Raw genomic sequence first — 21,249 nt, 5'->3', positions numbered from 1 at the left:
GCCCTTGCAGCTCCCATCTTCATAGCTTGTTTGGATCCGAGTGACCCAATCTTCCATCTGTGATGTACCAGAACGGCGTATTTGGTTTCTTTCTTATTTAATTCTGCAATCCGAGACAAATGTGGGTTTTTTTGAAGTTAGAAACAACTATTCTGTTACAATTCCTTTGTTTTTGTTTTTATTTTTGGTCCACTTGACAAAATAAGTTACACTGAGCACTCCATATTATATTTAATATACATATATTTATAATATATATGTACACACAGTTAGCACGGTCTGAGCATCAGAGTCAGGGACATTGGGAGGAAAGGGGGGGGCGCTGGCCGCAAGGGACAGGATTTGTGCCTTCTGTCGCTCCTTGGAGCTGCAGGGTCCTGGGAGACCCCCCATCTCCGCTGCCGGGGGCATCATGAAGCTACCCTGTCGCCCCAGAGGAGGGCCCATCCGCTCTGCCCCCCCTCTAGTCTCCCAGAGCCCTCTGTCAGGACAAGGGCCCCTTGGAAAGCCTCTGCAGGGGCCACCCAGCCCAGAAGAGCAGGGCCGCTTTAAGCAAGTTGTTTTTCAGCTGCTTTGTGCTTCATTTCATTTTGAGACATTCGCTCGCTCTGAATTCTACACCTCCCCTCACGCCTGCCCCCCCCGCCCCCCCAATACTATTTTTACTTGGTGCTAATTTGCAGTGAGATCAGCACCAACTGTTCAGCTGTAAACACTGGAAGAGAAACATGCTAATTTAAGGCCAGTTCAGGCAAAGAGGAGCCCTCCGTGTTGGTCCTGGGTGGCAGGAGCAGTGCTGACTTTGCAGGCGGAGCCTGCTCCTGGGCACCATGGCTGCCTCTCAGGTGGGGCAGAGGCCTCGGTGGGGAGGCTTGGCCTGGAGCCATGGGGGGTTCAGGGGCCTTGGGGGGGGGGCTGCTCTGCCAGAGCTTCCTGCATCTTTTGTCTCTTGCAGACGCTCGCCTGACCCAAAATGCGTAAAAGCAGACGGCGGGGAGCCCGAGAATTCAGTCCTCTTCCCCCATCTCGGAAGGGCCCCTGTTCTTTCTGCCAACTCTTTCCAAGAATTGTGGTGCTGCACGTGACCCTGGCACCCCACGGAGCCAGAGCGCCCGGCCCGTAAGGCCAGCACCTGGGCTGCACGTGACGGACAGAAGGGGGAAGGGCCAGCGGGAGACACGGGGGTGGCTTTGAGGGGACACCATGTTAAAAACACAGTTCTAGCCCAGCTGTTTCTATGCACACAACGAGCACAACACGAGTGTCGGGAAAGGTTATGCCACTTGAAGGGGCTCGAGCGCAGGATGGCAGGGCTAAACAAAAGTATATTCAACAGAAACACTTCGCATTCCAGCGCCAGAGAAGTGACTTGGCCGTTTCCTGAAGACCCCTGGAGTTCCGCGCAGGCCAGGCCAGGCGCTGGGAGCTCTCCTATGCCGGATGAACCAGAGGCCCCGGCCTGCTTCTGGCACCCCACAGCCTCCACCCTGCCTCTGGTTTCATCCTCAATGGCTGCCAGGAGGCCAGGCGAGGAAGGTGCCCTGGTGAGGCCGAGCTGCTTGGTCTTTTCCTGAGCAGAGGCAGCTGCAAGAGCCACTGGCGGGCACCCACATTTGCAAGCCCTATGCGGTGGCAGCGGGGCCCTGTGGTCCTGACCCCCAACCCAAACCAACTGCTGGAGGTCAGTCTGGGGCAGGAAGGAAGTCGGCCAGGCTCCCTTCTGCACCCTGTGGGGAGTGGAATTAGTGGCTCCAGCACCCAGTGGGTGAGGGCTGGTTTCAAGGGGGGCAGGAACTTGGGTAGGACGGGTCTGGGAGGGGGCTGCTCCTTCCCCCAACACCCCATATATAGGGCAAGGCAGGGCCTCAATGAGCACCAGCCACCTGGCTTCAGCCGTGGGTGCAAGCGTGGGCAAATGGGCAACTGACCCTCACCCTCTGCCCCCCCCCCCCGAGGCGCAGGAAGGGAGTAGAAAAGGAGGCACCCATGGAAATGCCTGGAGAGGCCACCGGGGTGGGAAACCCAGGGAAGGCACCTTGTGGACAGGCAGGGGGGCAGGGCAGGGTCTGTGGCGGTGGGTGCTCTGGTGCTCCTGGTCCTGCTCTGCTCTGGGGGGCTCTGGTCCAGCTGGGAAGGAGCTGACGCCCCCATCTGACCTCTCTTCCTGGTCCATCTCCTGATCACTTGGTCCTTCGCTTCCCCGCCATTCTTCTGCAGCCCAGTGGACCCCGGAAGAGCTGCCTGAGCCCACACCCTTCCCCTGCCCTCCCCCAGAAAAGGAGGGCTCTGTGCCTGGGTTACCAGGGGGCTCCACAACCCTCCGCCTCTCTAGGTCCAAGCCCTGCTAAGCAGCTGCAGCCATCACTGACTACTAGGGGGAACTGGGCAAAGGGTGGTGGGGAGAGCAGAGAGTCTCTAGGGCAGCTGCAGAAAATCCCAAGGTCCCTGGCAAGGGATGGTGGCAACCCGCTCCCCCCTTCTGCTCCTCCTGCCCCCTTGCCTCCCACCTCTTGCAGGCTCATGGGGCAGAGGGCGGGGGGAGGGTGCTCAAGGAGGGTGGCAATTGTTGGGCATTCCTCTGGCAGGATCCCAGGGCCACCTACTTGCTCTCTCCCCTCCCTCCCTCCTTTCAACTACTTCTCTCTCTCTCTCCCACTTCCTCATTCCTTGCAAAATTGGCCCCTGATCCACCTGTGGGTCATCTCTTGCCCAGCGGGATGCAGTGGGGGAGCAGCAGCAGCAGTGGGGGCAGCCCTTCCAGCCCCCCTCCTCAAACAGCCTCAGCAGCCTCCTAAAACATTTATCAGCCAGCAACCAAGGTGAGAAACATGGGGAGGGGGAGGAGTGGACCCCCCCATCTCCCTTTCCCCACCCGGCTGGGAGAAGGCAGAGAAGGGCGTAAGCAGAGGGGAGCAATGGGGGAGCCGCAAAGTGTCTGAGCCAGGGCAGTGGAGGGGGGGTGGCAGTGATCCTTAGAGCTGGGCCCCTCCACGCGTGCGCGCACACACACACACACACACACACACACACACACAGACTGGGTTCAGGCCTTTTTGGGTGGGGGGGCCAGTTTGATGATCTCTTCCTCCGAGGGCTGTCGAATGATGTCTGTGGAGAGAGGGGGGCAGCAGTCAGAAGAGCCAGGGGCTGGGGGGAAAAGGAATTCCCCCCCAAACCTCCCTCCAGAGAGATCTGGCCCTCCGGGGGGGGGGCTTTCTGACCTTTGTACTTTTTGGCACTGGGGATGCGGGTCAGTTTGGTGTCCACCTCGTCCTCCTCCGAGATCTTCAGCACTTGTGTGCGGTACTCCACCACCCTGGTCAGCAGGTCCGGCCGGCGGGAGATCTCGAAGATGTGCTCGATGTAAGAGAGGTTGTCTGCACAGAGGAGACGGGCGCAATCAGGGCAGGGGCGGGGGGGGACCGGGTGGGGGAGGCACAGAGACTGGGTGTGTCCGGCCTGGGCAATAGCGAGCAACAGGCTGCCTGCGTGGCTGTGGCTGCTGCAGCCGTTTCCAGGTGGTGCATCTACCGGCAAGTCAGATGACTTGGGTGGGTTGAGTGGGTGTTGCATGGCGGTGTGAGGCTGCATGTGGCGCTGGCGCGTGGGTGGCCACACCGCTGGTGCAGAGGCAGGGGAGAGTGAGCGGGTGGGCGATGTGCAAACTCTTGCGAAGGCATCCAGGAGAGGAGGGAGCCAAGCCGAGAAAACAGCTTTTGCTTCTCTTCAAAAACAAATGACATCACTTGGCACCATCTGCCCCTTCCTCTCCCCTCCCGGTGGGCAGACAGGGACTGGGCAGAGGGCAGAGAGCCCAGCTGGCTCACTTCTTAGCCTTCTAGTGCCTGGGGCTACTTTGGGGGCTCAACGGGCAACCTGGTTCCCCTCTGCCAATTTCCCCAAGCGCCTCACCCAGCGGCTGCATTTAAATCACTCACTGGCACTCTCGGGGGCTGCCTGGCATTATTGGGGCACCAGCAAAGACTTTGGGAGGGGGCAGGCTTTCAATGAGCGTCTTGTCCTCATCCGGATGCTCTGTCCCTCGGTTGTGTCTGATAAGTGGTTTCTCCACTTCAGTTCCCACCCGCAGCCCCCCAGCTCCCATGCAGGCCCCCAGCTTGCCACACAGCGCATGGCGAAGGAGGCTCCAAATCTTCCCTGCTCCCCCCCCCAGCTCCTTTCCCACCTTTGTCCAGTTTGTTGTGCTTCTCCAGAAAGCCGAACCAGTCCTTGCCGGTGGCGATTTCTTCATGCCTCTCGCTGGGGATGTCCTCCTTGCAGGCCGACTTCAGCTGGTCCAGGTCTTCGTTGGTGATGTTCTCAGCCAGCTCCTCCAGCAGGCTGCTGTACTCCGCCATCTCTGCAGGGGAGGAGGGGAGTTAGGCCGAAGGAGGGCTCCCACCAGGCTGGCGGATTGCGGGCATTGGGACAACAACCCACTCCAGGCACAGGTCTTTCCGTGAACGCCTCACCCGTCATCAAAGACGTGGGCGCTGCTTTGCCAGGCTGGGCATCGGCTGTGGCCACTTCAACCTCCCAACGCCTTGGCTGGGCTCTTTGGGCTTGGTAAATGGCCCTTAGCTGCTCATTTGCTGGGCCCAGGGGGCTTCTGCCCCACCCCCTCCCCAGCTCCTCTCCTACCTGACTGCAGCTGGAGCACCTAGCAGGCTGCCTGGGCAGTTCAAGACAGATGGCAAGTGGCTCTGTGGAAGGGTCCCCCACCCCTCAGAAGAGTGTGCCAACTGATGGCCAGGGTGGGTCTCTCTGCTCCCTCCCTCCCTCCCAAACAGATTTCTGCATCCCGGCAGAAGCCTGATTCCCGCTCTGCCCAGCGGCTTAGCGATGGGGATTAGAGCGTTTTCATTTGGAAAGGAAGACCACAGGAAATAATGCCCAGACAGAGGCAACCCCCAGCTTTCCAGGGCGCTCCAGAATCCCTGACCACGGCCATCTGGCCTTGGTCAGGGGGGTGGGAGTGATGGGCTGGGTCAGATGTGGGTCACGAGAACTTGCCTGTTTTTTGCAAGAGGAAGGCGGCACAACTGCCCCCGGGGGCAGGTTTTGTCAGCTTCCCAGGAAGGACTGACACTATCCCCAGTAGGTACCATCTGGCAAGGGGGCTGCCACATCCTTAAGACCCTGGCCACGCTCTGTCTTTGGAACTCTGCATCAGAAGCTGAAGTCTACATGTTCTTCCAAGCTCACCCACTTGCTTGGCAGATGCTCCTGAGTTGGATCATTGCTTTCCAAGGACCCGATCAAGGCTCAGCACGTTACTTGCTTACTGGTGTGGGAGGGGGCTTCCACCCCTCCCTGCCAAGAGCAGCCTCTTTTCCTTTGGGGGCTTGGCAGAAAGGCAGCCTGTGAGACTGATTTCCCTCCCCCCCTTCACCAGCAAGGGCCTTTCCCTGGGGGGCACCCAAATTCCTTTCCCACATAGATTCCTCAGATGTGAGCAGAGATTCTGGAGGCACAAAGGAGCTTATTTTCCTCAAAAACAACCAAGGGAGCCAAGCACATCCTTCCCCTCTTTATTTCCCTGACAAACAGGGTCCGACTCCGTGCTTGCTGGCTCCGTGCTTGCGCCTTGCAGCTCCGTTAATTCCGCCTCAAAATCCAGTGATTTATTTTGCAGAGATAAATAGCAAATAAAAAAGTTGACTTTCCAGACAAAGTTAAGAGCTCTCCTTCCACCCAGCCCACCTCTTCATTTGAAAAATGAATTTGTTAAAAGAAAGGCTTGCTTTGGGATGCTCAGCGAGGGAAGAGAACCTTGAATTGGTAGAACGCTGGATCTGTAGGTACGCCCCAAGGTATTGTGCCCAGAAACCCTGCGGGCACCAGAGCAATTGCACGAGCACTCCCACCCACCCTTTACGACACTCCTGTTCCTGCCCAGGAAGGAAATAAAGGCTACGTGTGCCAATGTAAATGCCACCACAGTATTGCCAGGCGTGCCACAGATGGCTTTCCTGTGCCTTTTGCAGCAGAAGCACCCGGGCACCCATCGTCCTGCTGTTCTTCCCGACAGATGGGGCGGCTACAATCAGGCCCAGGCCAGAGTGGTCCCCAGGGAGCCAGAAACCCCTCAAATGAAGTGCAATGGCCACGGGCTGGGAGGGCCACCCCCTTCATTTCTTTGCCCACCAGTCGACAAACTCTCTTGATCTCCAACCCACCCAGAATCCCCATTAATTAATCTGCTCCTGTGCAATTACTCCCACGTCTTGGTCACAGCTGCTTATTATCTCACAGCCCCCCTCAAAACACGCATTTCTGCCGCTGCAGCATCTCTACTCCTAAAGTTTTCCCCCTCCCCCAAAAGGCTTTGCATTCTCTGCCACATTTGCGAATTGCTATTTCCCCCCACAAGTGAAATTGCCCTGTTTCTTCTCTGTAATTCTGATGCCCCTGAATTTCTTCAGGTACCCCCTCCCGTCCAGTTCATGCCTAGGGAGTGGGGAAGCTCACAGAGGCTCCGGAAGAGGTCACAAATTCAGCCTCAATTGGGGCTGATTTTCCCCAGAAGCGAGCCAAGCCAGGGTTTGGTCTGCTGCTGCCTCCCTTCCCTCTGGCCAGTCCAGCTGTTGCTGCCGTAGGGAAGTGTGGAGCCGCCCAGCAGGGACAAAGGGGCTGTTTGCGGCTCCAACCTCCTGACTTCCCCAGGAAGAGGAAATTCCTGCACTGCTGGCAAAAGGCAGTCCCCTTTCCAGATGGCCGTCTTGCCTTCCCTAGAATGAATTGTGGGGGGGAAGGCTCGTTGGGTGCTTCCCCTCTTTTCTTGTCCATTCAGGGCCACAAACGGCCTTCCCTGGCCTCCCCCCACCCCTTCCTCAGGCCTGCCAGGTGGCAGAAACCCAGGGCCTGGCAGAGGAGGCTGCGAGCCAACAAGCTGGCATGGGACCTGCTGAGCCTTTCCCAGGCTCCCGAAGCCCAGGAAAACCTCGGCCAACCCAGCGGAGGGAGGGTGTGGGCACTTGGGGCCAGGCGCTTGGTAGATGGGATGGGCAGCTCAAGGCCAGTGGCAGAGCCATGGGTCCAGTGGGCATCCACCACCCATTGCAAAGCACGACAGCTCTTGCACCAGCTGCTTCCCCTGTGCCAGCCATCAATCTGGATTAAGCCAGCTAGTCTGAGCGGGTCAGGGATGCAGGAGGATGGGTGGCCTCGACCTGCTTGGAAGGAGATGCGCCAGATGGGCCTACTTTTGAAATGCTCCATCTAGGACAGTTGCTTTTTGCCGGGGAGGGGGCTTTTGAGTCCCATCAGCAACACAGGGAGGTGGGCGACCTAGGGCAGCTTTTCCACAGTCTGGCCGTCACGCAGAGGGGTTGGGCCACACTTCCCATCATCCCTAGCCACTAAGGCGCATTGCCTCTGGAAAGGCTTGGGTGCAAATCCTCCCTCGACTCTGGGCAGCCTTAGGCCAGTTGTGACTTCTTGGCATGTCCTGCCAAGGGATGTCAGGGGCAAGCTGCCATTGGGGAGGGAGCAAGGGGCTGTAGAGATGGCCGCCAAAGCGGCTCTCCCTCCCTGCTCCTTGCAAAGCCCGGCCTGTCCCTTTAAGACCCAAAGCCCTGCTTCCTTCTGTTTTCTTCTTCCCTCCCTTCTCCTTTTTCCTTTTGTGCTGTGACTGATCTCTTGTAACTCTGCAGGCCAAGGGCTGCTTTGTTCCCAACTTAAGTTATGCAAAGCACGTGGACACGGAGGCCTGCAAAACAGGGCCAAGGGCCTTTCAAGAATTGAAGAGCAAAAAAGCGGCCAGGCTTTAGCCACATGTAGGCTGAATGGAAGAGCAGGAAGGGCTAGATATGGCTGAAAGGGGCTGGAAAAGCCTTTAAAAGAGGGAAGGAGCAGATTTCTTTCTTGGCTCTGGGGATGCCGAGGGACCCTGCCACTTTCCTTTAATCAGGGGAAAAATAGGATTTATTTGTCCTCCTGCTTTACAAAAAGAAAGGTTTTCTTTCAGGGAAGTCCTGGAGCTTAAAGTTTGGTTTTCTGTTTCTTTGCAAAGTTGGGCTGCATTTAGTCACAAAAAGGTTTATTCAAAAGGTCAATTTCTCAAGGAAGCAAAAGACCACCGTCCCATTTTGTCCAAGAAGGCGCTTGTGGAAAAGATCCCACAGCCTCTGAGGGGCGAATCCAGGACGTCTGTAGTTAACAATTGCCGTTTACAGATACATTTTCCCTCTGAAACGGTCTTGCCTCAGAGGACATATCTTTCACTTCCCTTTATTTGTAGGGAAATATCTAGAGGGTCCTCAGGAACCCCCCAAAAGGCAGACATTGCCAGACTAAAATGCTTTGTTTGGTGGCTTCTTTATCCCAACCGACAGCTTGCCGGCCACTTGCCCTCCCATGGCAGGAGGGAAGCCATTTTGAGAAGGATGAGGAACACTCAGGGCTGATGGATTTCTTCAGCCAGTGCCCTCACTTTGCACTGGATTGAAATGAACATTTCTGGAGCAATTACCCTCAGCTGAGGGCATCTCGGGCTAAAAATTACGAGGGAAAGCCTTTGAGGAAGAAAGCTGTTTTTCAGAGCAGCCTTCTATTCAAAGCTGGCTCCAAGATGGATGGATGGATCCTGAGGGAAGGCTAATCTCCAGCCACAAAAGCTTTATCTGGCTTTGCTCCCCAATTTCTTTCTCAAACAGGCACGCAGTGCAGAGAAAAACTGGAATTAAAATAAAAAAAGGACACTTCTCAGACTAGAAACAGAAGAGTAGCTGCTGTCACAACATGGCTGCCCTTCAACTCGGGGAGGCCTCAGAAAGAGGAAAAAAATCTCTTAAAAACAGAAAAAGCCACACAGGCATTTGGCTATTTCTTACATTAGCCAGGAGAAACTTAGCTTTGCTCAATTATTAAATATGGATGATGATGATGATGATATTAAATTATTAAATATAGGCAAGAGAGCCAGGCTATGGACTATCTGACAGGACTGGAAAAAAGCCAACTTTATTCCTTCTTATTTTTCAAGCATGAGATAGTCCTTTCACTCCTGCCTCTAAGGTCTTTTGTCTTTTGCTTTGTTAATTCATTACATCTAACTTTAGGCTGTCTTCTCCCGTACTGCAACCTCCACAAAAGTGCAAAACATGATTAAAAGCAATAAAAAACCAATAGTAATCAAACTCTATTCTGGAAGTGCCAAAGCCCCCAGACAGCTGTCGGCTCATAAAATAGAGAACTGCATCTGCAAAACAATCTCAAGTTTACTCAGAGGGAACCTTCCAGTCGTGCTTCCTTAATCCATTTCTTTCCTAACTTGTGGTTTCTAGAGAGATGGCTTTTATGAGAAAATAGAGGGGGAAATTTATTCACAGTTTTTAGCTCTGTTGAATGCCGCCCAGAGTCACTTGATTGTGAGATGGGCGGCTATATAAATTGATTTAATAAGTGAAATAAATAAACCCCTGCTGTGAAAACCAAACCAATGCTGCGGGCATTGACAGGTTCTGCAAACTCCTTTTCAACAGTGGGGAGCCCCACTTTGTGGGCTTAAACCCTATTATTGCAACAAGCCAGTCTGAGCTGAGTCATCCCAAAGGCTAAGCCAGTTGCGTACATGACACGCCTGGCCATCACTAGGAGTGACATTATAGCAGCGTTCCAATATTTGAGGGGCTGCCACAAAGAAGAGGGGGTCAACCTATTCCCCAAAGCACCTGAAGGTGGGACAAGAAGCAACGGAGGGAAACTAATCAGGAAAAGAACCAACCTAGAAGGAGAAATTTCCTGACAGAACAATTAACCTGCAGATCGGCTTCATCACGGCCACATCACGGAAGTCTTCAAGAAGAGATTGGACAACCATTTTTTGTAAAATGTCATAGGGTCTCCTGCTTGACTAGAAGACCCTCCAAGGTTCCTTCCAACTCTGTTATTCTGCTCTTCCACACAAAGCCAGCTTAGGAAATGCAGAATTAAGGAGGCATCAAGGAGAAAAGCAGGGTCCCTTTGCATTTCTGCGAGGTTGCATTTGGAGGGATTTTTCTGTTCCCTGTTTTTCCTTCTTCTAAGCTTGTTTTTTCCCCAGCTGAATCCAAAGCAAGTCTTGGTCATTGGGAAGTCATGAATTAATGGAAGGACCCAAAGGAACAGAGAGCCCAGCGCATGGCATAGCCAGACACCAAATCCTGTGCCAGAGAACTGCTCTTGGGAGTGCAAATCGGAAGAGGAACTGAGCGCTGGGATCCAGCCATGTTAGCGTTTCCTAATCTGGTCTGGATTTGCAGAAAATCCTTCATTTCCAGCTGCTGACAGCTGTGGAGTTGGGTGGGTCCATAGCCAGACCTTGGTGGAAAAGGAAAACACAGGCGCTCCAATGATATAACCACACAATTTAACATAAACAGCCTTCCTTCAATTGTATCGGAAAATGGGGTAGGTTTCTCAGTAGTCGCAGACGCTTAAGGAAAATTAAGAAAACACCGAAAGGAAAGACTTTTTACTGATCCTGGGCTTCACTCCAGGAATGATCCCCTGAAGGAGTTGGTTCAAAAAGGCTTTAATCCTTGCCAAAAAGCTTCCAGTGGGGGACGGATGGATTGGAAATCCAGAGATATTTCAGATAGAAGAGATTCTTTTTGCACCCAGAACAAATGTGCAAACTGGAATTGGGACGCTTAGTTAAGGCTCCCTGGGATGACTCACAGCGGATATTAATTAAGACGCATGGCTCCAGGGCACTCCAAAAAATGTGGAGTTAATTTGCCTTTTCATCAGGCCCTAGAGTGGACCTCATTGCCTTACAAAAAGGGTGGGAACCGGCTTCCTAGCTTGCTGACCCAAGACAGCTCCATTGTAATGCAGAGCAGAGCAAGATCCCTGAAGATCTGACAGGATTAAGGATCCTTGCCTTGCTGTTCTCTCAGTCTCCTCGCTGGTGTGATGGCCACAGAGCCCCCAAGAGGATACACAGGCTGTACCAGAAATAATGGGGGAAGAACTTTCTGCCAAGATAAACCAACTGATTAAGCCACATCATTAGAAAAACAATAATAAAAGCTAAAGTGGGACTTGCGCAAAGATGGGGTTGTCTTGGTGACAATGCAGCCATGGAGGGGAGGGGAGGGCAGCCCTTTGCACAGTGGAGAGTCACACCCCACCGGACTCTGGGAGGGCCTCTCCATGCAGGGGATGTGGTAGCTTTCCGGGCCATGGGCTTTGGCTGTCACCTCTGGCACACCCATCTTGCACTATTCTATGCCTGGCAGGGTTCGTGCCAAGGGCTTGTGTGCCAAGGTGGATGCCCGACCTTGGGGCTGTGCATGGTTGCAGCACCATTTAAGTCAGCTGCTGCCTTTGGCCTTCCTGTCTGTGCATTATGGGAACTGAAGGGAGGAAGAAAAGTGTGTCCTGCCGATGTGGAAAGGCCGTTCCAAGTCAAGCAAACTAGGCAGTTTTTCCTTACACCGGAGCAGGCCAGAGACACAGCAAGCCCTCCTAACAAAATCAGCAAGCCCAGCTACCGGAAGGGGGTTGCGAGCAATTTCCTTTGTCTCCATTCATGGCTCCTATGCAAAGTGGCTCATCCATATGCATGAGTGGTTCATTCATAAAAATCAGTCCTTCTCTAGGCAGCTGGGTGGCGGCCTGCAAAAGGGGGGAGGGAGGGAGAGGAAGGAAGGAACTGTGGGGAGAAAATAGAGCTGTGATGAGAGGCATTATTCCTCCGTGGGCCTTGCCAAGAATATTTTCTCACAGACCTGGAGGAAAAAATAAAGCTGGGCTGGAAGAGCTGGGGAGAGGGGTCTGTTTCTCAGCTGGGAGAGAATGCAAAGTCCTCCCTCCGGCACTGCCCCAGCCTCAAACTCACTACAGTGGCCAAGAGTTGAAAATGGCCTCTCAGTGACTTGGAAACTTTCAGCTGGAGCATGGATTTCATTTTCTGTGGATGCCACAGGCAAATAAACAGAAGGCAAAACTCTGTCCCAGGAGAGGGAGGGTAATGGGGTGCAGTACTGAAGCTCCCCAATAGTGATGGGGTTAACAGCAGCCCTGATACCACCAAACACGCCTCTGTGAGCAAAGCCAGAAGATTTGGGATGAGATGCTGCTGTGAGAAATGGACCCTCGCCCCGGACCCTGTGTCGGGGGTCTCCTGCAGTGGTGGGCTCCAACCAGTGTTACCACCGGTTCTCTTCACGCACATGCTTTGCGCGCGATTGCGAAGGTAGGCATAACGTGGGGGAGGGCAGGAGGGCCCAGCTCACAGTCATAGAGAACCGGTTCGCTGATGTCACATCATCACTACTGGCTTGCCTGAACCAGGCCGAATCAGCAGCAACCCACTACTGGTCTCCTGGGGCAGGAGCATCGGCTGCTTTGGACCAGAACGTTGCCCTCAACCTTGACTGAGGAACCCAAGGAAACCTGGCAGAGCCATCTTGTAGAAGGCCTGCTCATCTCTGCAGGCTCAGAGGGAGCCAAAGCTGCGAGCCAAGCAGGGAGGGCAAATTTTAGGAGTGGAAGACCATCTCTTAATGGGTTGGCCTCTTTCTAGCTTGATGATGTCTCTGTCATCGGACTCTGAACTGTTTGTGGGAAAAGGTGGGGCAGGGAGATTTCCCACCCATAAATGGCCCTCTGGCTCCTCAGCTGCTGGCCATGTGATCCTCAGAAAAGTTGAGGGTTGCGGGAGTGTAAAAGGTGCAGCTAAGGGCCACCGTGGAGCTGAAGATTAAAGCCCGTGTTGAAAAGGGAGGACTGTGAGCAAGGAGAACCGTGCAGCCAGTCAGTGGCAAAAGAAGAACAGGAGTCTCAGCTGGGGGGCGGGGGGGGGGAGGGGAGAAGAATGACAAGCTTTGCGACGAAAGCTTTGTGAATGCAGAAGGTAACAGAAGAGGCTGCAATGAAATGAGAGTCAGATACAGGTGGCTCTAAGGGGGAGACCAGGGACCAGAGGACGATGGTGTTTCAGCGCCCTGCTCTGGGGCTGAGGCAGGGCAGCTCCCCGCCTTGCACCCAGGCACAGGGGCATCTGCACCCACCTCTTGGCCTCCCGGCCCTTCTCTGGTGGCTCAGAAGAGCGGCTTTGAGCCAAGGATGAAAACTGGCAGCCCCCAGGGGAACAGAAGGGACAGAGCGTGCCCAGTGATTAGGAGTGCCTGTAACTTGGTGGAGCGAACGGGGAGGGGAGCAGAGTGTTGGGGTGGGGGGAGTGAATGAAAGCTATCCAGCTTGAGTTTTCAGGAGCAAGAGAAATTGCCATGGCAACTGCTAAGCAAGATATGCCTTTCCAACTCTCCCTGACCCCCTCCCTTTCTCTCTCTCTCTCCCTTAAACCTATTCCCTTTCCAATTAAATCCAAAGCCCTTGAGGTCCTCTCGGGCGGCAAGGTCTTCACCCAGCAAGGGTTTGCTCTCCGGATGAAGCACCCAGTGTTGCTGAAGGTGCAATCTGAGCCTGGTCCAGGCGTGGTCGTGATTCCTATTGTGCAGGAGAGATTTCTCCCATTGGGTTGGGAGCAGGGCTGGTTAATACCTATGCTGCCAAGGCTCTTTGGTGCCAAGAGGCCCCATCCTTGGAGGGCCGAGGAGCCTTTTCCCTCTGCCTTGACTCCTCTCTTCTGGGGACGATTGGCCAAGGATCAGATATTGGCTCCCCAGAAAAATATCTAGCCATATCGTGTTTCTAAAACCCTTTGGGGGTGTTTGAAAGGCAGAGATTGGACTTTAGGAGGGGGGGAAAACCGTTGATCTTGATTGTTTCTTTCAAATTTGATTTATCCCTTTAATATCCAAGGCGAACTGTGACTGTGTGTTTCCGGAGGAAAACAACTCAGAAAAACTAATTGAACGCTATACGCAGACCGCCAAGCTTTTTGCCCTCTTCCCGTTGCCATGCCACCTGTGAACTCACATTTCACAATAGAAACTTTCAAAGGCGCATTGGCAGAAGTGGAACCAATCCCCTATGCTGAAAATGAATGTTCTCTCCGAAGCCCTCCGTGCTTCGCCAGCATGCTTGGAGCAGAGATTCCTCTCTCACTTATAGGCAGGCTGACACCCTTGATCCTTTCCTGTGAAACAGTAATTTAATTTGTGACACAATATGGCTGTTAAAAAAGCTGCCCTTTAACCTCAACCATCTCCCTTCCGGCTGCTTCTTCAAACTGTGGCCTCTCTTTGACAGAGAGGAGGGAATTGCCAAGGTCTGGAGTTGGAGTGCCAAATATTTCCAAATATTGACTATTTTTCCAGAAAGATCAGCTGAGCGAAGGGCAGCTTTCCTAGGATCGCTGCAAACAGCAGCCCTGTTGCAAGGAAAGAATGAAGGTTTTGCTGCACCCTCAAAAATTAATCAATGGCTTGACCAAGGATGTCCAATGCCAGAGCCGATTGACCAATGCACGAACATGCGAACTAGGAAGGAGGAAAGTTTTGGAGGCCTCATGAAGGTGCGAAGTTCTAGCAGATGATGGCAGGGTGTTCTTCTCCCTACTTCTGTTCCTCTTCCTTTCAAAATAGGAGCCAAAGGACCAGACCTCTTGCTCCTCAAGCTTGGAGAGGGCCTCTCCCAATGCTCTGGGAAGATCCCTCCTGGATGGGATTCCTCATTTCCACAGACAGAAAATGTCCACTAGGAGCACGAAGGGCTCTGACCCAATTTGGAATAAAGCAACTTTTTAGTTCTCCAAGTTCTGGAAATGCCAGCCAGCCATGACCAAAAAGAGGGGGGGCTCACCTGCTGAGGCCAACTGGGGGGCTGGGTCTTAGGGATGCCCTGCTTCCCCAACAGAAAAGACAGTCCCTCCTCCTCCTCCTTCCCCCTCCCCCCCCACCCTGAATGCCTCCCCAGCAGATGTGGAATGCCTCAGTCTGCAGCTCCAGCCTCCTGGGCCGACTGGCCAGTTCAGCTTTCTCTGCAGGGAGGGGATTGCATCAGGCTTGCTTCCCCCACCCCCACCCCCACCAGACAGCCTCAGAGCTGATTTGACTTGCCTTTCCTTTCCCCACCATCCCTGCTCACCGGTCCTTTCCTATTGTTTTGTTTTATGTTCCTGGTTTTAAAGAAAGTGCAGCTGTTCCTCACATGTTCGGCAAGAGCCCCACCAAAAGATGCAGCTCCCTCCCCCACCCCCGGAAATGGAATGGAATGTCCGGTGGGGGGGTGCTGGTGGGGAGGAATATCGAAGGACGCAGAGGAAACAAAGGCGAGGCGAAGCACAAGCGGGAGTCATGCCATGCCTCAACAATGGCCTTTTTGTTCAATTCCCCGGCGCCCAAATCCTGAGACAATGAGGAGGGACGGGCTGATCCAGGCTGACACCCAGAGACAGATGCAATTCAGGGCACCACGGGGAGAACGGCTAACCTGTTTTCCACCCTCGGCCTGGCAGGTGGGGAGGGCGAGTGTGTCTGGCTGCCTCAGGGGAGCCCTTTCATTGGCCCCAACCTTCCCCGCTTCCCCAGGAGCCACTTGTGAGGGGCCAGAGAGAGTCCACCTTGGAAGCAGAGCCTGGGATGAAAGATGCAACTCATTCCCTTCTTCCTGGAGCTGCCAGCCCACCAGCCCTCGGGCTCCCTCCCTTTCCTCTTTGGCATGGCTTTCGGCTGTGCCAGAGGGGATGGACATTGCCTCCCTGTCTTTGGTTCTACCCTGAAAGCCCCCCGAGGCGAAAGGCTTTCTTGCTCATGAGCCTCACCGATTGGACCCAGCCATGCAAGCCTTTCGTGGGAAGACGTGAAGCTCTGGGAGAGAAATGCTACATGGGCATCGGAGCAGAGAGACCACAGATCAGAAGAGGGTTGCAAGCTGCAGCCGTGTTTGCCTGTTGGCCTCTAAGAAGAGTTCCAGCCGTGCCTGCAGCATCGGGGAAGTCAACTGACCCCTCTCCCTGCCCTGCTCCATTCCTTGCAGAACTCGGGTTGAAATGTTCTCCGCTGACCTTTTAAGTCGGGCACAGAAACGGACGTGTCAGGTCCACCCCTGGCATTCAGCGGTCCTGGGAGAGAGGGCAGAATCAGCTCCATCTGCCATGATGCAGCTCTGCCCTTTCAGAGAATTGGCACAGCACTTAGCAAATAGGTCACCCAGGAGGAGCTCCTAAGGCATAATGGGTGGGGTGGAGGGGAGGCTGAGGAAGACTAGAGTTCAAATCCCTGCCGAGGGGCCACAAAGCCTTGTGGGTGACCTCTGGCCACTGTCCCTCTTTTTCTGCCTCCTCCACCTCTAGCTTTTCTCAGAAGATGCTCTGGAGACCGGACTAGCGAGGACATCTCCAAGTGCTGGAGCTGAGCAGAAATGTCCCGCTGACCTCAGAGAGAGAGAGAGAGGGAGAGAGAAGAGCAGCCACCAAGTCCACCAGAAGCCAGAAAGGACTGGCTCATTCCGGGTCAGACCCAGAATGAGGGTCCAAAGGGCCCAGTTGGAGAAACCAAATCCTGATCACTCTTTAGGGAGTTCAGTGCAACCCTTGAAAGGCCAGCCCTGCGAAGGCTGAAGGGACCGGGCGGAAGATGACACTAAGGGGGATTTCAGGAGAGAATAGGAGAGTATAGGCAGAAGACCCCTCCCCAGGCCCCACCAGAGCAGCTGGAAGAGCCCATCAGTTACCCATTAAGAGGCATGGAAGTGAACTGAAGCGAGGAAAGCAAAGTGTAAAAGTGTCTAAGAACAAAAGAGGGGCAAAGTCCAGGCCCCCGTTTCCCAATTTCAGTTTCCAGGAGAGGACGGGGCCTCAGGGGGACCCCATGGAGCACCTGCCTCCAGCCCAACCCAGGCAAACCAGGGGCAAGGACCAGATCCAGCACATTCTGCCAGTCAAGCCAGCTTCCTCCTTTACAGAATGAGAAGGGGCTCTAGGAGGAATTTGCTCGGGTGGGGAGAGAATCCTGCAAATAGTGGGAGGGAGGAGGAAGGGCTGCTGAGACTCCACCCCCAGCCTGGACCGCCAGCCTGTTTGGGGCGCCCTGGTGGGCAAACTGACTTCTCTGCTGCCCTCCCTGGGCTGCTTAATTTGAAGCCAAGGAAGGTCCAGGGACCTCTTCATCCATCCCTGGTTCCTCCCCCACCGCCTCCCCGGGACAGACCCTGAAAGGCACCCAGGCAGTGGCTCTCCCAGTCTTGGGGAAAGAACGCTGGCCTGGGCCGCTTCTCAGTCTCCTCCTCCCCGCGGATTCACCCTCTCTCCGCTGCTTCTCGGCGGGAACGGAGGGCGCCTGGTTCCCACCCGCTTCTCCAGGCGGCTCCGGCACATCCTCCTCCCCCTTCCCCACCGAGGCGGCGGCTCAGCCGGTGCCCCTGAGTGGCCGCTTCCCTACAAGTGGGGACGATGTGAAAGAAACCCGGCCGCGGCCGGTGGGGGAGTTGGGGGGAGCGCGGCGCCCGCCCTTTAGGTCCGCACCCCGCGGGAAGGAGGCCAGGCCCGCCTTCTCGCGCTTCTCCCGGGGCAGGGCCCTTCTCCGACGTCCTTGTTCCGGAGTCAGGGCGCCCTGGGCGGCTCCCGCAGCCCGAGCCCCGGGCCAGGCGGGGCGCTGCCAGGAAGGCGGCCAGGAAGCGCGGGCGGGCAGGTCAACGAAAGGCGCGGCGGGCAAAGGGACGGCCAGGCGGAGCGGCGGGGACCGCGGGCCGGGCGAGCGGCTGCTCCCCCGGGGGCGCGGAGCCAAGGGAGGCCGCCGGGCAGCGTGCAGGTGGCCGCGCCCCCTTTCCTCCGGCTGGCTCTGCCGGACCGGCTGAGTCCGAAAGGCAGCAGGCGAGCCGACACGGCGGCCAGGAGAAGCCAGCGCGGGCTGGGCTGGGCTGGGCTGGGCTGGGCGGGCGAGGGGCCAAAGAGGAAGCGGCGACAGTGATTCACGCGGGCTCCGCGTTTGAGTCACGGTCACGAGGAGGAGGAGGAGGCTGGTCGGCCAGGGGTCTCCGGCCGCGCCCGGCGGCTCCTGGGCCGGGATGGGCGCTCCGGCCCAGCTGCTCTGCCTTGAGGCGCCGCCACCGCCTCTGCCCATGTGCAGAGCGCCCGCAGCCGGCTCCGTTGCCGCCGGCCGGAGCCTACCGACCCACCCCTTTCCCCTTCCCCGGAGTCCGGGAAGAGGCGCGCGCTGTTACCGGCTGGCGGCCTTGAGCTGGGGGGCCTCCGGACTTACCCGCGGCAGAGCGACGGATGGAAAGGCAGAAGGACACAGGCACCTCCGGCGCTGCCGGCCTAGCGGACGAAGGGCGTCCTGGCTTCGCCTGCTGGGACGGGACGGGCGACCCTCGAGCTGGGCGTCGCGGCTGCCCAGGCGGAGGGCGGGCAGGCGGCTTCGGCTCTCTCCCAGGCTCTTCTCCCGCTCACCCCACCCTTCCTCCTCCTCCTCCTCCTCCTCCCCGCCGAGTGATGTCAGCGGGAGAGGCTGAGCTAGAGGGGGAGAAGCTGGCGGCTTTTTGTGCCGAGTGCCTGGCTCCGGATCGCCTCCGAGAGAGCAGGAAGCCGAGAGCGAGCGAGGGAGCGGGAAAGAGAGAGCGCGTTCGCACGTGACGCCCGGGGAGGAGGAGGAGGAGGAGGCAAAAGAAAGGAGAGCGGGCGGCCGAGGGACGGGAAGGAATTTGGCTGCTCTTCTCCGCCACTTTCCCCTCTCTGTGCCCCTCCTACCACGCGTGGTGGTCCTCGCTCCACGGTCTCGCTAGTCCAGGTTGAGAAACCGGGGTACCTCTTGGGTGGCAGTGCCCAAGGACGGCCCCGAAAGATCGGAAGTGCTCCCGCGATGCTCCGATTCTCAGCCTGCCGCTCCGCTTGACTTCTCATCCTTGGGGACGGACGGGGCTGGGGGAAGAGACTCTCGGCCGCCCCCCGTGTCCGAAGAGTGTCTCTGAGGCTGCCTCCTCCCTGCTTCCCAGCAGTCTCTGCTGCAGCCGCCTGGATGAAAGCCCCTTCCTGCCCCTCTGCCCGTGGCTCCCCTGGAGTCCAGAAGCTGAGCCGGGCGTCAGCGAGGCCAGGAGGACCCACCCTGCCTGGGCTTAAGAAGCCAAAGCCGAGGGCCAACGGCAGCAGCCCAGGGGCCATGACGGAAGCTCCTGTGCCTTGACCGCCTGGCTGGCCCTGAGCTGAAGCCCCCTCTGGCAGAAGTGGCAGCCAACTGTTGGAGACCACGGAGTCTGGACCCTCCCTGGTGTGGAGACGCCAGTGGTTCTCCTCTCAGAGCTGGCCAAGGCAGCCCAACCAGTGGTGATAAATTCCAACCCAAGATGCTTGGCCAATATGGGGCAGAGAATCCTTGGCCGTCCCTAAAACTCCTTATGGGACATTCAGGGGGAAAGAAGTGCAGGCAGAGGGGAGCTCCGGAGGGCCAAGTCCTTTTTCTCTGTGGGGAAAACTCCTGGGTCCTGATGCTGTGGGTCGGGGAGGGCTGCTGCTCCCTTCCTGCCGCTTCCTGCCCCTTTTCTGCTGTGCCAGGAATGGAAGAGGAAGCGTCCTCTGAGTGAGACTGAAAGAAGAAGCCCGGAAGTGCCAGGCCTTCCTGGCTGCCCGCCAGCAGGGCCAGGGGGCAGTTAAGAAGAGACCGTGAGGAAGCCCCCTTTTGCACTGGAGTTCAATCCCTTCCGTTTGGTAGCCATGGGGGTGTGGGGAGGGAGAAATCTGGATCACAATAGGATGGTTACTCATTACTTAATTGTGGAGATTAATTAGTGGTTATTGATATTGCTTGGGTGGCTGAGCGCAGGAGAGGGAGGGGGAGGGGGAGCAAACTATGAGGTAAGGATGGGCACTAGAAGACGGCAATAGCACTTAGCTCTTTGCCACTTCACGGTGCTTTCCAGCCCTCTCTAAGCGGTTTACAGAGTCAGCCTCTTGCCCCCAACAATCTGGCTTCTCATTTTATCAACCTCAGAAGGATGGAAAGCTGAGTCAACCTTGAGCCGGTGAGACTCCAACTGCCAAACTGCAGGCAGTTGGCAGTACTGCATTCTCACCACTGCGCCACCATCGCCCATCCTTAAAATGCCCCCCCGCCCAGTAGTGATGGAGGTGGTGGTCCTCGCGTCCCTTTTTGTGACTTCCTTGGGAAGAGTTACGGTGGGTACTCCAAGGTGCCTGTGCCCCAAAGTCTGGAGCAGCTACTGCCAGTTCTGTCACCTGCCTTTACACCTTTATGCCCCCCTCCCACCCTGAAGGTTCTCCCCACCTCAAAGGCAGTTCAGAGCAAGTTTAGCCAGAGCGCCCCCTCCCCATAACCTTCCCTGTCGGTTTCCCTCCTCCCCCATGGATGGGTTCCTCTGCTGCCCATGTCTCTCCATCACCCACAACGCACGTGCATAAAAAGCTTTTTACCAGAGTTGATATTAATAGACTGGCAATGCTTTTCATGCATTTTTGATGGGGGGGGGGGGAGGAAAAAACTGGTGGCACTGATGTGAGCGTGAGATTCGTCGAAAGAATTGCTGAGGAGTTCCGCCTGCCGTCCTCTGTGACCCCTTCGTGGGGCAAGGGAGGGTTCCTCCAGGGGGACAGGCATGGCCCCTTTCCTTGGACCAGCCCACCCACCTACCCCAGTGCTGCACCCTATTTCCACTAAGCAATATAAAACAAATGATTGTCTATCCATTGTTGGCAGCTGTTTGGAGGTAAACTGCCCCTGGCCAAGAAGGTTTAATTAAAGGCCGCTAGAAGCACCACAGATGGGCTGATCCTCCTCGCTGAGTTTCTGCCCTGTTTCTCTAGGGCAAATCCCTCCCTTCCTCCCCAGCTTCTCTCTCCTGGCCTCATTTCTCCCTTCTGTGAAATGGGAGCAAGCGCAGCCCTGTCCCTCCAAGGGGCAGCCGAGGCCAGTCCTGGACCGATTGCAGAGCCAGCGGGTTCCTAAGTGCTGCAGGGATGATGGATGGACGCAGCATTTTTTCCACTGCCAAGAGATGAAAACTTGGAGGGAAGGCTGCATATTCTCTTTGATTAGCATATATTATTTATAGAGACCGTCAAGAAGCAGGAACAGTGCTGGGGGGAGGGAATAGCCTTTAATAGGTGGGACCTTGCCTGTTTGGGCTGCCCCCAGAGGCCATCAACATCCAGCCGTGGGAGCTGCGTGGCCTTTCCATGTTCTCTGGAGTTGGCAGCCCTCCGGCTGCCCCTTCTTGTGGCTCCCTGGCAGGGTGGGAGGTGTGGAGCATTGCCCCTTTTTGGGTGCACAGTTTCCATGGCAGAGCAATCGAGCTGTTTCTCTAACCCTCCCCCCCAACTGCAGAATATTTCAAACTTTCTGATCCAAAAACCTGTGTGCCAAAGAAGGGGCAAAAGGGAGAGGAAAATACCTCACCAGTCCC

The 21,249-nt window shown here is 56.0% G+C and overlaps 1 protein-coding gene across 4 annotated transcripts; it reads right to left on the bottom strand.

Moving 5' to 3' along the window:
- Positions 1-161: 161 nt before the first annotated feature.
- Positions 162-18,862, bottom strand: PEA15 (proliferation and apoptosis adaptor protein 15). 4 transcript variants are annotated; one of them, XM_034425002.3, is made up of 4 exons: positions 18,642-18,862; positions 4,187-4,360; positions 3,222-3,377; positions 162-3,108 (listed from the first exon to the last, which is right to left on the bottom strand). In XM_034425002.3, exons 2-4 carry the CDS (start codon positions 4,356-4,358, stop codon positions 3,044-3,046), a joined length of 393 nt encoding a protein of 130 aa, XP_034280893.1. In that variant the 5' UTR covers positions 4,359-4,360; positions 18,642-18,862; the 3' UTR covers positions 162-3,043. The 4 variants fall into 4 exon arrangements, with proteins under 4 accessions (XP_034280893.1, XP_034280892.1, XP_087736835.1 ...); XM_034425001.3 differs by lacking the exon at positions 18,642-18,862 and adding an exon at positions 18,096-18,564; XM_087880709.1 differs by lacking the exon at positions 18,642-18,862 and adding an exon at positions 5,014-5,874.
- Positions 18,863-21,249: the final 2,387 nt, after the last annotated feature.

This window comes from Pantherophis guttatus, chromosome 18 (assembly GCF_059756535.1).
Source record: "Pantherophis guttatus breed Tessera chromosome 18, ASM5975653v1, whole genome shotgun sequence".
NCBI lineage: Eukaryota > Metazoa > Chordata > Lepidosauria > Squamata > Colubridae > Pantherophis > Pantherophis guttatus.
The sequence above is the reverse complement of the archived record's forward strand: the minus strand, read 5'-3'. Positions and strand labels throughout refer to the sequence as shown.